The 18,186-nt window shown below is 42.1% G+C and overlaps 1 protein-coding gene across 1 annotated transcript in view; it reads left to right on the forward strand.

Moving 5' to 3' along the window:
- The first annotated feature begins 1,798 nt into the window (after positions 1–1,798).
- LOC308307165 (dnaJ homolog subfamily B member 6-like) overlaps positions 1,799–18,186 on the forward strand; it is a 32,282-nt gene continuing 15,894 nt past the window's right edge. Inside the window, exons 1-2 of the mRNA XM_080752336.1 lie at positions 1,799–1,849; positions 16,272–16,396. Coding sequence (XP_080608462.1) covers positions 16,332–16,396 — 65 coding nt within the window. The 5' untranslated portion in view covers positions 1,799–1,849; positions 16,272–16,331. The remainder of the gene's footprint in view (positions 1,850–16,271; positions 16,397–18,186) is intronic.

Consider the following 18,186-nt stretch of genomic DNA (forward strand, 5'->3'; position numbering starts at 1 on the left):
ATTAAGGCCTAGGCCCTATATGAGAATTTCTGGACAGTTTTTCGCTCATCTTTTATTAGAGACGGCCAGAGAGAAGGCTATTCATTTGTGTGCATGTGCTTGATGCCAGCTCTATTAAAGTTCATACTGTAATCGCCTTTTCCATGGGCCTTGCTCATGACTGACTGTAATTGGATATTGACCGCCATGATGTCCTATATAATTAATGGACATCTATCATTTTCATTGGGACCTTATCCCTGGCACGTGCTCTAGGCGGCATTAACTGCAAGAACGTCCTTCCATTCAATTCAAAATCGATGCAAGGCACACTGTACAGACTAATTTCAGGGTCATTTCTGTTCGATGCTTTTGCAGCAGTTTGCAGTTACTCTTTTGGTTATTTTTATTTATTTATTTTTTAGTTCAAGGCACTAGTCAAGGCTTTGACTTGCTGTTCCAACCGTTACTAATAGTTAGTAACTATGGTTCCTCCAAAGCACTACTAGGGCTTAGGTTTATTTGTTCCACAGTTTGTTCCATAATTCAAAGTAGCCTCGGGCACCCATGCGTTTTTTGTTTTGGTTTCTAGATTAAACGTGACCTCTAAAATGCGTCATGAAATGTGGGTGCTTGAGAGAGCACCTGCCACCTTGCCTCTGATGCCCAAAGAAGTGCCTTGAAAGAAAAAAAGACAAATGATAATAATTTCACTATCATCATAATTATTATTACTAGCCCTTACCCGTTTAAAGATATGAGCTCCGAAATGATGTGCAGTGTGTGGGTTACACAGTTATGTCAGGTGTGTTCATATGCTAATGGTGATGCGATTTCAGATCAATTGCTCCAGCCACTGATGAGAAACGCTGTTTCAGACAGACAGACAGACAGACAGACAGACAGACAGACAGACAGACAGACAGACAGACAGACACTCACTCAGACATTCGGAAAATTATATGTTTGATAAATAGGCCTATATTAATTAAAATAACCTGGTGACAATCAGTCAGTTTTAGTTTCACTTTTCACCTAATGCAGTGAGTGAAGCCTGGGTTTGAGGTGGTCACCTTGTTAATCTTGCAGCAAGACACAACTTGAGCCAGGCACACTCAGCATTGCAAGCATGGTATACTCTGGTTAAATGAATTAATAATGTTGTCCATTGCTTACAGCAGCCCAGCAGCAGGTGGCGTCAGACACTTGTTATCCCCACAACTCTCGAAGTAGGCCTACACACATATGAATTAAAACATATTGATTTGCCACTATAGTGGAAAGAAATTGTGTATTTCGTTTGTCTTTTAGGATAAACGGTAATTTTACATCTCTACGTTTTACTTGTTATTATTACACTTATTATTATTATTTTGACTTCAACCTATAGCCTACATTTTGGCCATATATAGACCTAGGCCAATACATTTCCGAAATGGGACACTTTGCATAATGAGTAGACCTACTAGTACTTTAAGTATTAAGTAGGTCTACATTTTGATGCCAAAATACTTTTGTACTTTTACTCAAGTACATTTTAATTCCAAACTTCTACTCGTGGCAGAGTAGTTCTGCATTGCAGTACTTAGTAAAGATTTGTTGTAATTTTCCCACCACTGTTCAATCATTAGAAAGGAACGGCTCCCTCCTGCGAACCGGATCCCATCGTTCATTTCAAAGAGGCGTTCAAAAGACTCGATTCGTTCGCGAACGTCCCATCTCTACAACACACACAGAGAGAGCAGAGCGTGGCCACAACAGCACCAGCAGTTCTTCCTGACTTCTGGACGGGTGGAGAAAATAACGACAAAAAGAGGGTACAAACATCACAGAGCAGAGGTCACACGGGACATTCCATCCTTTGAAAAAGGTGAGCGACATTGCATTTATTATGACCTTATTTTACAACGATGAAAGGTGTCGTTTCATTTCACCCAGGACGTCGGTTCAGTCGTCGCATTGCCCACGATTTGTCCACACACATATTCGTGAGAGGAACGCAACCAACGCAACAACCAGGTCACAATTCCGACCCCGGCTGTCGTCATGGCCACTCATGGTCGCATCGTGACACTGCTGCTGTGCTGTTGCGTCAACGATGATTATTACACGAGAATCAATCAGTCATAAGAATGAGCGGTATTGTTATCGATTTGTCAGCGTAATCCATCCAACAGACGACGTTTGTGACAGAGGCTGCATTGTTCCAGCAAGCTGACTTTACACATTAAATTAAACTTTAGTAGAAGAAAATCGTGTTGACCGATGGCGATGATAACATATTCACATTTAAAAAAAACATTATGCCAGCCCAGGTTATAAGTACATGTTGATGCCAATATACTTTTGTAGCCTACTTTTCAAGTACATTTTAAATTCCAGACATCTACTTGTAACGGAGTATTTCTACATTGCAGTACTGATACTTTTACTAGGCCTACTTGAGTACTTAAATGAAACACCACTGGGTCTAACAAATTGATAGGGTTATGAAGAATAGACGACAAATGCTGAAGCATTGATGCCATACTAAATAATTAGTTTTAAATGCAATGTTTTAGTTTGTTTGCCTTATACAATTTTACAGGTGTCTTCTCAATTACCAACTATAGGTAAGCTATAGGTAACAGTTAGGTCTACAATAGGTTAGTCTTTTTTGTTTTTTGTCTTTCTGTCTTTCTGAAATAATTTACACTGCCTACCTAACCAGCAAAGTCTTACAGAATGTTCCAGAAAATTATCTTTAGGCCTATTACAAATCTTCTGGAGCATTCTGTAACAGACTAGGCAGCATGCGTTATATCACCCCACCTGCAGGGGGTATTTTCCATTATCTCCTATTACAGTTGGACTAATTTGCTTCGTGATGACACACAGGTATCTTGGTTTGTACACTATGTTAAAAGTCAAGGGTTGTTTACTTTGAGGGCTGGCCTTGTGTTTTGGTATCCAGGGGAGACGGAGATTTTCTGCGTTCTGAATGGAAATGTGACACATTGATCATGCCAACGACTAGTTTACATTCTGGCTATAAGGCCTCTGTTACCGATAAGATACCAAAGAAACAGCTTAGTTAAGCAAGACATACCAGTCAACCCATTCTTTGATTACTTTGTACAACTAGATTAACTTTTCAATGGCATCCCCACTGGAATTGACCGAAATGTACGACAGACAATGCCGGTCTTATACCAGGAAAGAAGCATTTCTTCGACTCAGACCTTATCGCCAGGGTTGGCTTATAGAAGCTGTCGGTAGATAATGCCGGTGTTATATAAGGGTCATTTGTGTACGGTGTGATTTGCCATGGTTACTCATTGAAGTTGAATCTCCATATATGGAGATAACCTACGCATCACACTAAGTCTGACCTCACCAGCCCATATTTGGGCATTATGTCTCCATATATGGAGATATGATGACATCACACAGTCCTCAGCCGATGATGTGGCGTGATGTCATTGCGACCGTCAGGGAGCAGTTTACTATGAAAACCTCCACCGGCCGTCCGTCGGTCGGTCGGTCGGTCGGTCGGTCGGTCGGTCGGTCACACGTCACACGTCACACCTTTGCCCTGCTCATATCTCCGCATCAGTATATAGGGCTTGTTTGTTTATTGTATGACATCACGCCACATCATCAGCTGTGGACTCTGTGATGTCATCGTATCGCATCAGTATATAGGGCTTGTTTGTTTATTGTATGACATCACGCCACATCATCAGCTGTGGACTCTGTGATGTCATCGTATCTCCATATATGGCCATCTCCGTATATGGAGATATAAGTCGTCCATGCCCAAGTATGGGCTGGTGAGGTCAGACTTTGTGTGATGCGTAGGTTATCTCCATATATGGAGATTCAACATTCCAGGCAATGCTCTCTTCCCTGGTGAGAATTGCCCCTTTATATAGGGCTTGTTTGTGTATTGTATGACATCACGCCACATCATCAGCTGTGGACTCTGTGATGTCATCGTATCTCCATATATGGCCATCTCCGTATATGGAGATATAAGTCGTCCATGCCCAAGTATGGGCTGGTGAGGTCAGACTTTGTGTGATGCGTAGGTTATCTCCATATATGGAGATTCAACATTCCAGGCAATGCTCTCTTCCCTGGTGAGAATTGCCCCTTTATATAGGGCTTGTTTGTGTATTGTATGACATCACGCCACATCATCAGCTGTGGACTCTGTGATGTCATCGTATCTCCATATATGGCCATCTCCGTATATGGAGATATAAGTCGTCCATGCCCAAGTATGGGCTGGTGAGGTCAGACTTTGTGTGATGCGTAGGTTATCTCCATATATGGAGATTCAACATTCCAGGTGTAACTATGGCTACCCGTATGACGTGAGAGGTGGAGGTTGTAATATTTGTGGAGATAAGCGACCAACGGTCGCTTATCTCCCGATTAGGGAGTCTTACTGGTACAATACACAGACGAGCCCAGATATGAGCAGGGCAAAGGTGTGACGTGTGACGTGTGACCGACCGACCGACCGACCGACCGACGGACGGCCGGTGGAGGTTTTCATAGTAAACTGCTCCCTGACGGTCGCAATTATTTTGTGTTATAAGGCCTAGCGGTATGTCATTATGTTTTCCAATGAGGGCAGTTATTATCATAAAACATTTTGGTTTTGCTTTCAGTTTACAATGATAAGAACAAGATAACGTTCCATCTTATGTTGGTAGTCGGTTACAACAAACGTCACAGTAGTACATAGTAACTCATTGTCTAGTGATAGACATGATAGTCTTGGATCAAGACTATCATAAATGTATTTATAGAGTCTGACTTTTACTTTCGTATCATAAATATGTCAAAATCGATAAAGAACATCTAGGTTAGTCTTGATCCAAGGCTTGTCTAGTGACTGCCATGGAATTATGGTATGTGGTGATCTATAGGGCTAGACTAGAAAGAACATAGATGGCACTGTAATAATTAAAGACCTCTGGTCTTAAAGATACAATCAAAGACAAAAAAAGGAAGAGGGGGGAAAGAGAGAGAGAAGAGAAAAAAAACCTGTTAGTAAATAGAGCAATGAAAGTGCCATGAGAATGGCATAGCTTACATTCTGTACAGTGTGAGTGGGTCAGGTGTCTAGTGTTCATGCAGGGCTACAGTCAGTGTCACTGTGTGTTTGCAAGCAGGGGCTTCATTTGGGGTGTAACCTAAAATTCTGTTATTTTATGCATAGGCTATTGTCCCCAACTCTGAATTGTTTTAGCAGATTAATCTGATTCAACTTAGTCGATGCGGTTCCATCTACATGTGATATGTGTTATAATTTAGATAAGTCTTTTATTTAGGGATCGGCCACACATCGGTATCGGCCGATGTTTGCCGTTATCGGTCAATATCGGTATCATTACATCGACATTAGTCTCACGTGGCCAGACTGTTGCCTCCGCGATTTGGCCAAATGCTCCCGGCATACAGTCTGGCAAACCGGAATAGAAATGATGAGTGCGAGATAAAGCGGATGTGACATAACAAGTCCTACTGGAAGCGTTAAGTCTCCTTTCTTTATTTTTTGGGGCATTATTTCGTCTTTCTCTGGTGTTGTTGGTGTTACCTCCATGATGTTTTCAAACGTTTTCTTAAACTATACACTCATAACAAGAATAGGCCGCTCGAATGACTTTGTCTGAGCTATTGTGTTTCTGTTATGTTTCCAGTGGGACTACTAACAGTTCAGTGCAGCACTGGCTACTTCCCATATACTCACCGTTCGGGAGCTGCCGTTCCAGACTCTATATAGCATTCGGAGATTGTGGAATAGTTGTCTGTCTACGCGAGACTACATCGACATTAACCGATGGCAGTAGCCGATATTTATCTGTTGATAAGCATTAATTTTGCACTGGCTATCTATGTTGGTGTGTTGGTTATTTGCAGCTTACCAAGAGAGTAGATTCTGAACAGTTATCTTATAATGTTGATTTATGTGTTTCCCTGGCCCAAAAGGGGAAATAATAACACAAAAATTTTAAACATCGGTATCGGCCAAGAATTTCCATATCAGTCCAGGTCTACTTTTATTGTATATAACCATTAATATATTAACCACTTTCAAGTCAACATTGCATCAATTCTGGAAATGTCATTATAGGCAGACATTTTCTCTTTTCACCCCCAAACAAATAGCGAAAATAGTTGATCTACAAGCTTTCAACATGTCGTTTGGTGTAGTGTTGAGAGCTATTTTCGAAAAGGGACTATGTTAACCAACTTATTTTTGCCACCCCCTATTTCTTTTTGAAATGATGCCTCTGTATGCACAGTGACACAGTTTACACGTTGATCAGATGTTTTTGTTTGTATTGTAATGTTATTAGGTGACAAACCACATTCCTTCTGTTCAGTGAATTTCAATGGTTTACTGTAACCTGTCTTTTGTCCCAGGAGGGAAGCAGCCTTAAACAAGGCATCACTTCATGTAATCCGACCCATGGACCTCAGATTAGACCTTGGCCTACAAAAGCACATTTTGATTGATTGTTTTCGAGGTCAAGGTCAAGCACGTAATACTAGTTTGTGTTCTGCTAAGAGACATCTGCGTGTTTTAATTATGTCAGCTTTTATTTTGGGTGTCAGGTGTTTAAAATAGGGTATGAACCTGGAGGTAGCCGGGGGACATGCTTTGGTCTTCTATGCCAGCTTGTAGAGGGGGTGGCATGTCCTTGGGCACTGGCACACTCAGTCTGTCAGACCACTTCCTTAAACACAGGGATGGTGAACTATTTATAGTTATCCTTAGGTCACACTCAATTTCTAAATAATCATCATCTTACGTTACCGCATAATTATTCTATAATATTTTATTTTGGTGATCTTGGACAGTGCAACAAATTCCAAGACCTGAGTTACAGAGAAACTAGGAAATATCCCACATAGAAACTACATGTCTCCAATGGGGAGAGTGTTTTTTTGCAGGTCTTTCAGTCCAAGTGTATCAAAAAATCACACCCGTGTGAACTGAGCGGTGGAGTCTGTGTGCGCGCGTGTGTGTGTGTGCGTGCGTGCGTGCGTGCGTGCGTGTGTGTGAGTGTGAGTGAGCCTTGCCTGTTCTGGCCTGGCCTGAACAACAGCGCCCCTCCCTTAACATGTGTGGTCAGAAAAGGTACTACACCACAGGCTTGAGGCTACATACAGACCCACCCACCCACATACATACATACATACAAACAAACAAACATACATACCTACACACACGGCCACGCTATGGAGACGGTGTGACCACCGCTCAAAAAGCAACTGGGTTAAGCACTGTTGGTCCGACCAGTTTAACATTCACCATGTTAGCATTCACCAGTATCGGCAGGTTAGCATTTCACCAGGTTAGCATTCACCAGCGTCGGCAGGTTAGCATTTCACCAGGTTAGCATTCACCAGTGTTAGTTTTACTAAGGTTAGGGTTAAGGTTAGGTTTAGGTGTATCTCCGTCCCCCCGACTTTCGTCACCTCCGCTGCCTTAACCCAGTTGCTTTTTGAGCGGTGGTCACAACGCTCCTATACGTGGCCGTGTGTGTGGGTCTGTCTGTCTGTCTGTCTGTCTGTCTGTATGTCTGTCTGTATGTCTGTCTGTCTCCGGGTCTGTAGCCTGCAGTAACCTTTTCTGACCACACATGTTAAGGGAGGGGCGCTGTTGCACACACACACACACACACACACACACACACACACACACACCACCGCTCAGTTCACACAAGTGTGATTTTTTGATCGGACTCTCTCGGTCTGAAAGACCTGCAAAAAACACTCTCCCGGCTCCAATGTGGATCTCGAACTTCATGTGACCAGCCTGTGACATCAGTCATATAGCAGGGGCTCTCAACATGTGGGTCGGGACCCCCAGAGGGGTCCCCAAATTATTTTGGGGGGGCCCTGTCCCCAGATGATTAACTTAATTTGCAACATTGTTTTTTTCCTCACTCAACAGTAAACAAACCTACATAAAGTTTAAGTGCATAGAGCAGGGGTGGGCAACTTTGATGATGGCGAGGGCCACTATATTTCCACCTTCACTCCAGAGGGCCACATTGCATATTGCTACATCCTACTTTGTCATTCTAGTATCTCATACAAAAGAAGCAAAAATAGCAGATCTACAAGCTCAAAACGCATCACGCTGCGATGCGTTTTGAGCTTGTAGATGGGCTATTTTTGCTTCTTTTGAATTGGAATCCTGAATAATTTTTTGTTTTTTAATTGGAATCCTGAAATGTAACATTTTTATCTAATTTCAAATGCATTTAGTTATATACTCATGTTAACTTTATGAACCAAAATACAAATACATTGGACATAAAAAAATACATTTTAATACTACTATACTAGTCGTTAAGCTACTGATATAGACTGACAGAATTAAAGCAGGTCATGTTTGGAATTGTAACAGCTGAAATCAGTAATATATCAGTATTCCGGTATTAACCTGCGGGCCGCATTAAGTGAAGGTGGGGGCCGCATGTAGCCCCCGGGCCGCCAGTTGCCCATGTATGGCATAGAGGGTATCTGCACATTTCTAAAGTGACAATTTAAGGACTTTTTAATACCTCTAAAATGACAAATTAAACATTGTCCAAATTGTCAAATATTAGAGGCAGAAATTGTGAAAATGGGAGTCGCGGCCTGAAAAGGTTGAGAACCACTGATCATAGCAGTGGCGGTCATTTTGTGGTGCCACAGATAGAAAACCCATTCATTCCCCCCAGAGAGATTTCCAAAAAATATTTATCTAAATTATTTCAAGCCTGTCAAAAAAAGTATTTGAAAATGGCAAAAAAAAAGTGTTTTATTAGATACAGGATACACTGTAATATAATTAATTGATAAATTAAGTTTAGATATTTCAAAAAGCAGTGGAGGTACTTCTGGTTGTGACGCATACATACACGCATTTGCCGTTCAGAATTACGGAGTGGCTGAATAAATAAAGCAACTGCTGGACGGCAGAAGTTATATTATTGCATGCATGTAATGTGATTAGTGTTACTTACATAATGGTCATTTCCATAGCATGATCAAGTACCAGAAGGCACGCCCCATAATACGCCCCATACTACAATGATGCACTGACGTCAAACTGTGTTTCTCTCCCTCTGCACAGCTGCACACGTGCATCATAGGTGCATGCCTGTGTGGGCGTATGCTGTCACATTATGTGGGCTTTAATTGAAGGCGTGTCTGTTCTGGGCGTGTTTGCATGCGCACATGTCTTCCACGCTGTTTTTCCCCTGTGTCTCTGTTTGTGTTGTGGGACACCTACACACGCGTGGCAAATGTGTGTGTGTGTGTGTGTGTGTGTGTGTGTGTGTGTGTGTGTGTGTGTGTGTGTGGGTGTGTGTGTGTGTGTGTGTGTGTGTGTGTGTGTGTGTGTGTGTGTGTGTGTGTGTGTGTGTGTGTGTGTGTGTGTGTGTGTGTGTGTGTGTGTGTGTGTGTGTGTGTGTGTGTGTGTGTGTGTGTGTGTGTGTGTGTGTGTGTGTGTGCGTGCGGCTGGTGCACGTGTACTCATGGGCCCATGGTCTCTAATTGTTGTGTGGTTGTCTCTGAGGAATTGTAAAACTGGGGTCAAATTACACAGCTAGAAGTTAATCCCATAGATAGACAAATTATTTGTGAGTCTGAGGGAGCGTACACTGAGGAGCACTCATTTCGCTTCACTCAGCGTCCTGTGTATGAGGCTCATAACATAAGGCGCCCAAGAGCACGATGCTAGATGAGCCAATAGTTGAATACCCACTGTGAGCTGACGACACCTCTCAGCTAATCACAGCGTTTTGGGTATCATTTGGGATTGATCCGATACCATTGCTTAACTGGTACTTTTTAAATGGTGCAGATGCCCAAATGGAGCCTGCCCCTCAACCGATTCTTTGATGCTAAGAAAAGGCACATAAAATATGATATACTATTTGGGCAGCACACTGAACACCATACAATACACTGACACTACTGTCAGTGAGAATGTCATCATCTCTTCCATTATAAACAGCTAAATAACTCATCTAGATACTTATCTCACCATGGTGAATTAATGTATTCCCATGGGCTGTTTAGTAATGGCTACAGTGAAAGCCTTGTGACTTGGTACACAAGCATGCTTATTCTGAATCCACAGTATCCACAATTTCACGGTTTGACAACATGCACAGGCATTTTGAAAGTACATTACATTTAATAAAGAATCATAGGTGTTCATTACTCACAAAAACATGTAAAGTGCTGTTCACACTGAACACTATAACTATAATGATAATGATATATTGTTCCCATTTGTATTTTCTTTTTATAGATGGTGTGAACTCCACTTGTGTTAGATCCATTTTTAAAACTATATTGTTATAGTTATAGTGATCATTGTGAATGGCCCTTAAGAGTCATGAACTGTTATTTGACACAGAGTTCATTTTTGGCAATGATGAAGAATTCAATGCAAAAACCCCATTGACCTTTGTTGAGAGAACGAGAAAGGTGGTAACTTACTTCCTGCAGAAATATATCATCTTTAGATCATTCCATAGTCCATACATACACTACAATTGTTGCTAATTGCTTAACTATAGATTAATCTCATGATTATAAAGCACAATAAGATATCCTTGTTCTATTTAGTTAAAGCCCTGGCCCCTGCTGTCATCAACGATTACAAAAGCTAGTGCTGTCAGCCACATTTCTCTGTTTGTTTCACAATTTCAGACTTATGCCATGACATTAAACAAATGGGGATCACATGACTGTAGCTGTATTTGTATGTTTTCCTGCGTTAGATCTGTGTTCAACTTGTTCGCTCAGGCACGATTTGCACCGAGCAAAATTGGGGGCATCCTGTAGTTCTGTATCAGCTTGCTGATTCTGCACAGCTACTACACAATGTACACATGGTGCTGTGCACAAACCCACCTGCAAAGTAAACACAGGCGGCAGGCTAGTGATGGTGGCTGAGAAGAAGGTCAGTAATACTAGTCGAGCATGGGAATGAACCAAATCAATGTGATGATGAGTTGAGGGCTTTGTGAAGGTTGTAGAGAACCACAGGGGAAATAATCTGGAGTTTACTGGAGAGAGATGTAACTCTTCACTTCAGTCCACTCTTCAGCTGTATGAGTTCATGCTGGGGAGAGGGAATGAAGGAAAGTAAGTCAGATTCAAGGTGCAGGGAAGGAGGAGAATAAATAAAGTGTAGAGAGGGAAGACAGAGGGAGGGACATTGTATGTCTGTGTGGGAGAGTTTGACCCTGGCCCCTAACCGAGATGCCAATCAGGGCTGCCAGGGTTAAATAGTGCCGACCAGGAGACATTGGTTGGCGCTACCTTGCCAGTTGCCACACGCACGCACACAATCACACACACACACACACACACACACACACACACACACACACACACACACACACACACACACACACACACACACACACACGCCCTTCCTCGGCTCATAACATAAACACACACTAGTTAGAAAGGGCACAGGGTTATAAATAGCAAACAAGCAAGACACAACTGGACACCCAGTGGAACTACTTACCGGTTTGTTTATCCTAGTTAAATTGGTAAGATGTTATATGTGTTTGTATTATGTAATGAACAGTTTCTTGTTTTGTGCGATTGTTGTAATTGTTTTAACCAGTGCTAACTACCCACTCGTGTAGTATCCCTTCTGACAAGCCCAAAGTCGCTTATACTGTAAAAAGCAGACCTGGCAGAGTTGCAGTGCTGTTTGGTGATGTTAAAGTGTAGAGTGGAATCATCAGCTTCTACTTCATTTCACTAACTTTGGCAAGCTGGTGCTATAAGTGCCAAGTTGTGTATGACAGTGGAGTTCTTGTTTAAGTTGTTTCTGAGGTCATATCAAGGCCACAGTAAACAGATACTGTGCCTAGATTTAGTTTCTCTTTTCACTCTACAGTCTGTCTGTCTGTCTGTCTGTCTGTCTGTCTGTCTGTCTGTCTGTCTGTCTCTCTCTCTCATTCTATTTTGTTATCTATTCATCTCTTAACTTAAATGATTAACATTAACTTTCAAAAAGCGGTTGTTGAAAACTGCGCAGGTAGATGGAAGTGAACGCAGCTGAGCTGATTGCTTCACACTACTACTGTAGTTGCATGAATTCCTGAGTAAATCCATTATTTGTTTATTTTTCTATTGAGCCAATGACAGTGATTTCAAGTGGTGATGTCTAATCAATAATGGCACACAGCCAACACGCATAAGCAGCAAGCATTAGGGCTATTTGTTCATTGTACATTTCAAGCCAAGTGTGACATACAGAATGGGTTGTTTTCTTCTAATTTTGTTTTTTGGGTGCTACCTGACTATAGCCTGACATTGGTCATCTAGCTCATGTGCGTCGAGTTGTTCTGAATTTCTGATACCGATACGAGTATTGGAAAAGCTGCCAATACTGCCTAAAATGCTGGCATTGGTATTGGCAATATGCCAGTTTATGCCAAACCGATACCTCGTAATTTATCACACAATGTTATGTCATTTACAGTAATATTTTGAATGCTTCAGTTGATGTTTATACTCTTACTATTAGGGATGGTCCGATCAGGTTTTTTGGAACCGATCACCGAGCACCGATCACAAAAGTGTGATCACCCGATACCGATCAATCACCGATTCGATCAAGTTATTATTTATATATTATTTATATTTTCTAAATGTTAATGTTTTAACTTTAATTAATTAATTCACTTATGAATTCATTTATATATTTGCCTTATAGTTATTTACCAGCATTACTATGTATTTATTATCATAGCAGTAACTAATTATTCCTTCAGCACTGTGGAAATCAATACCCCAAAATGGCCTCAAGTGGGCATACTGAACGGCTGGTTGATCGGATGCACCGATCGGATCGGTGAATTTACCTTTTGATCTAAACCACCGATTATCGCCGATCACGCTTTGATCGGCCCGATCCGATCCATTGCCGATTGATCGGTAACATCTCTACTTACTATACTATGAACATTATTATTACTAACTTCTTGCTACACTTCAACTATTATTAATAGATTTACTATTTCTTGGGAAGAAAAGATAAGTGGTTCTCAAGCTTTTTAATTTCATAGACTCCCATAACTCTCAGAGTTACAGACATGTGAGGGTCCATATGTACAGAAATGTTAAAATTATGTTTTTATGTGGCCACACCCACCTGTTCATTAAGTATACCAGGTTTTCAGGTGGGCTGTGACCCAGCTTTTAAAGCAAACTTTTATTATAAAGAAATGACATTAATATGGGTGCAAGATGCAAATGTTGAATAAAGTTCATATCTCAATAATTAAAAATATATTTAATAGAATAACCAAATTTTATTTACAAACCGAATAGTGGGATCAGCCCCGTTTAGTCGGATAACCGAATAATCGCGCACATCCCTACTTTATAACATACTCAGCTCAGGAAAGTAAAAGAGGCATGTCACACATTTGTTTCTGCTGTGTGGATTTTCGATGTGTGCTCCGTGTCATTTTATAGCAGTATCTAAAGAGCAAAAAGTATGTTTCTAAACGTGCCAAGTATCGCGAGACTATCCACCGTTTCCTGTCTGGGAACCAAATCTCGCGATACTTCGGAGACAGAAACGATTATTATTTACTGTTATTATTATTATTTCATTATGTACTGTGCACATCGAAAAGCAAGTGATTGTAAAAATACCTTTGATATGTCTTCTTTTATATTCCTGAACAGATTATATGACAAAGGTCTCAGTCGTTCATAAATAGTTTTTGTTCCAGGTTTGTTCATGAGCTGATCAAGCCGGCTCCATTCACTGACGCGACCACGGTTTTCCCAACGACCCTGAGCGCAACGGTGGGGGCGCGGGAGTGTGGGAAGCCTATTGCCCATCGGCCCCCACCGTTTGCGCTCAGGGTCATTGGGAAAACTGCGGTCGCTTCACTGACATGTATGTTATCGCACTTCCAGTGCGAGTTCTGGCACCCATGGTGAGCTTCATGGCCGGACATGGCGCATCCCCGTTGTCACATGATATCCCTTCCTTCCTTATCTTCCTTGTCAGCTTCCAGGAAGTAACCAAAAATACACAGGGAAGACATATTGTATTATATTATAATATTATAAATTATAATATTTTGCATATTATAACCACACCTGGGGGTCAATTAGAGTAACTAGCCCTTACCCGTTCAAAGATATGAGCTCCGAAATGATGTGCAGTGTGTGGGTTATGGGATGTGCACTGTGCACACAGTATATGAGGAATGGAAAGTAACTTTAACTGGTGCTTGCATGCTAATATGTAGGAGCATCAATGTAAGAAATACCCGTTCCATTTAACGGCTACAGAGATACTGTGTACCGATCTGCATGATTTTTGGACAACATCTGTAACAGGGCCAGAACCCCCCCCCCCCCCCCCCCCCCCCGCCCGCCCGCCCGCCTGCACACACACACACACACACACACACACACACACACTCCTCCCCCCCCCCCCCCGTGTGTGTGTGTGTGGGTTTGTGTGTGATTGTGCATGGCCTGAACAACAGCGCCCCTCCCTTAACATGTGTGGTCACAAAAGGTACTGTAGGCTAAATAGATATAGATACACCATAAAAATGCTAATATACAGCATATGATTTGTGAAAGTGACAAACGGGCTTCACAGTTATGTCAGGTATGTTCATATGCTAATGGTGATGCGATTTCAGATCAATTGCTCCAGCCACTGAGGAGAAACGCTGTGACAGACACTCACTCAGACACTCACTCAGACAGACACTCAGACAGACATTCGGAAAATTATATGTTTGATGTTAACTCCATTCTAGACACATACAAAACAGAAAAGGTACAAAACTATGGCACCACCTCCTTAAGAAAAACCTACAGTGCAATTTGTTTTTTGTTGTTGTAATTTTCACCATCTATGCAGTGGTCTGCTGTTGTACTTTTTGAGGTATTTGGCTGAGTGGAATATGTGTAGGAGGACAACAAAAGATGCATTTGCAAAGGGTGCTAGGTCACAATAGCTATGTTATTGATGCTGCTGTGCTAGTTGTGTTGGAACACACATTTTGTGAGTTTCTGGCTCTTTCCTTTCATCTCGCCCTATCAGGTGAAGGGGAAGAACCCTCGTTCACCAATGTACATCTCGCTCTCTCACTCACCGTTTGACGACATTTTAAATCCAGTTGTCAGAAGCTTTGCAATTTTGGCAGATAGCCTGACTAGAGAGATCCTAATCAGCTAATTACTCTCCTTGATGGATAGAAAGAAGGGGAAATGGTGAGTGAAAGTGGGAGTTTCCTGCCATGTCTGTTCTTTTCACCCTTTTTTACCCGTTGAGTAGAGTTGAGGTTGAGTTCTGCTCTTATTCACTCCTGTACTCTTCTCTTATGTGTAACAGAATAGATATAGAGTATATAGTAAGATAGAGGGGTGTATACATTAAAGAGCTCAACTTACAGAACACACTCCTACTGTATAAAGTGCAAACAATACAAGATTGTGTGGTAATGCCACATTCCTTTTTCGGATGAAGATTTATTATGAATAATGTATCTTTGCATGGTATTTGACTGTAGGGAAAGGAGTGGTGTAAGGCAAGTCTTGGCAGTTTTCCATTCAGCAGTCATGATCAGATAGTATCAGATAGTACATCCTCACAGGAATCCTTTTTACTGAGTGTTAGCTTGTCAATGTCTGTGAAATTCAAATCTAAATTGTCAAGGCTAGCCTACATGAATAAAAAGCGAGCTAGTCTTCATGGATTTGGGACTGTGGGATTGCTTTTCTAGGGGAGTGATACGCAACAATGTGTTAATGCTTTTCCATCAGACATGTTCTGTCATGTCTTCAAGCAAGCCCAGATTCATAGCTGAAACGTCACCAGTTCATGTCTTAAAAACACAGCAACTTCACAGACTCCACGAGGTAGACTTTAAAAGCTACAGATAAATCACATGTTCACCCTCATGGCCTCAGGGTGAGCTCTGGCTCCCCCAATCACTGTTATATAATTTCACTGGGCTAATGTTAGATTAGCTGACCCCCCCCCCCCCCCCCGCTCCCCTCTATAAAGGGCTCTATATTCAGTGCAGTGGATTAGATTGTTATGTATTGCTGCGTTTCCCCCTCCCCTTTCTAAATGCCCCCCTCCGGCCCGGAGGGGAGGCGTCTTACCACTCGCGCATGGCTGGCCTCAGCAGCCCACAGCCACAGTTTGTTGTTGGAGCTTCATCTCTCTGCCTAGCATGCCTCACTAACAGGACTTAACCATTGTCTCTCCACAGAGGACCTCTGCGCAGGAAGGTAACCACCAACCAACCAACGCACCCAGCACACACAGAGCCATGGGGGAATACTACCACATTTTAGGGGTACAGAAAAATGCGTCGCAAGATGACATCAAAAAAGCGTAAGTATTCTTTTGTTGTTTTTATTGGAAGCGTGTCGTGGACCAGTCGGAAGGATGCAATAGGTTAATTATAGCCTCCTCTAGCTGTGTAAACGGAACAGGGAGACCACAAGAGTCAGGCATGCTGCAATGCAGAAAGTTTCCGCTCTTCTTCCTGTAACCTTGCTTGTTGTCACATACCATCGACATACGATAAAGTGCTGTATCACTCACTAATTATAACTCACTTTCAATTATTAGACACTTGTCAGTTATATTGTAGTCGGTTGTTTTCTTTTGTCAGTTGTTTCCGTTTTTTTTATTCTGTTTCCTGCGAACAACGCTGTTGTGCGACAAGTTATGAATTATACTTTGTTGACCTCACTTATACCCACGGAACAAGCCTGCTTCAGTCACCAACGACTGCCTCTCCCCGACATGTTGTGTTCCTGCATGTGAGGAGCGTCATGTGGCCTCTGTTTTGTTTTCAGAGGATGTCTTGTTTAAATATTGAGGAGAGAAGAAGCACAGCCCTGTTTCAAATGACATTAGCTTTGTTTCTTATTGGCTGGAACACAGGTTGAGGAATGTAAAGTATGCTGCGGCGTTGAGGCCACAGTGACACCACCTGTAATTCTCACATTTTCACTTCAGGTTCTGAAGCTGTGTTTCGTCCATTGATAACTTAATGAATGATGTTTAAGTAACAGCATGAAAGTTGAAATGATAAAGTGGATGTTCTCCCATATATAACATAGCCATAATGATTACTGGCACCTTGTCCGATGTTAACAACACCTGTTCCACACTGCCACACATCCTTCAAGGATGACACCTTTATGCGATCCAGTCATAGCATTTATTTAGAGTATCTGGCTGGCTAAGCCAAGTCTATTCTGACCGGTGTTCATAAATATTGAATCTATTTAGATCATGACTCAGACTATTTCCAAGGAAACTGATAGTTGGCTAACGTAGATGTGGTGTGAAGGACACAGTGAGACCAAATTAGTCTTTACAGCTGATAGATAGTGTTTATCTCAAAAACAGCCTCCCTCTCTCTGCTAACCTTCCAGACAGTGAACATGGACTAATTCATATTCAACATCCGCAGCACGCCTAGATGTTATCGCTTTGTAAAGAATACATTCTGGCTTCAAAGTCTGTTATGTTACTGATATTATTCACCACTCACTGGATACTTTTGATCCCAGTCTGGTCTTTCCACCATTGTTTAGGGCCTCTTAGACTGGCCAATAATGTCATGGGTTCCAACAAAAGGGATCGGACCACAAAGACCATTCAATCCCTGCACAGATTGTGCCTTGGCCTTTTTGGTGACCCTTAGTCTCATCTGTATCATGAGGGGATTCACTCTGCCATGGCTGCTGCTGCTGCCCTTGTGCTTTAGCAGAGAAGTGCTGATCACGCAGCACACACTGCAGTGCACCTCACACGTCAATGGAGTTTAGGTCTGTCTTTGTTGTTTCTGCTCGGGACTCGGGAGGGGAGAAGGAGTGTGTGTGTGTGTGTGTGTGTGTGTGTGTGTGTGTGTGTGTGTGTGTGTGTGTGTGTGTGTGTGTGTGTGTGTGTGTGTGTGTGTGTGTGTGTGTGTGCGTGTGCGTGCGTGTGTGTGTGAGAGACCTTACATGTGCCTAAATGTCTCCCTCTGGGATGGTCTGCGTCTGCTATAATGTAAAATCCTTAAACAGGGACAACAGGGACTTAGATACTTGTAATTGTTAAATCGGGTGAGTTGTTTGATTTGAGAAGTGCCACGCTTAAAAGCAGGTGACTTGTTCCAGTTGAGA

The sequence above is a fragment of the Nannobrachium achirus genome, assembly GCF_963921795.1.
Source record: "Nannobrachium achirus genome assembly, chromosome: 21".
In the NCBI taxonomy this organism is placed as follows: Eukaryota; Metazoa; Chordata; class Actinopteri; order Myctophiformes; family Myctophidae; genus Nannobrachium; species Nannobrachium achirus.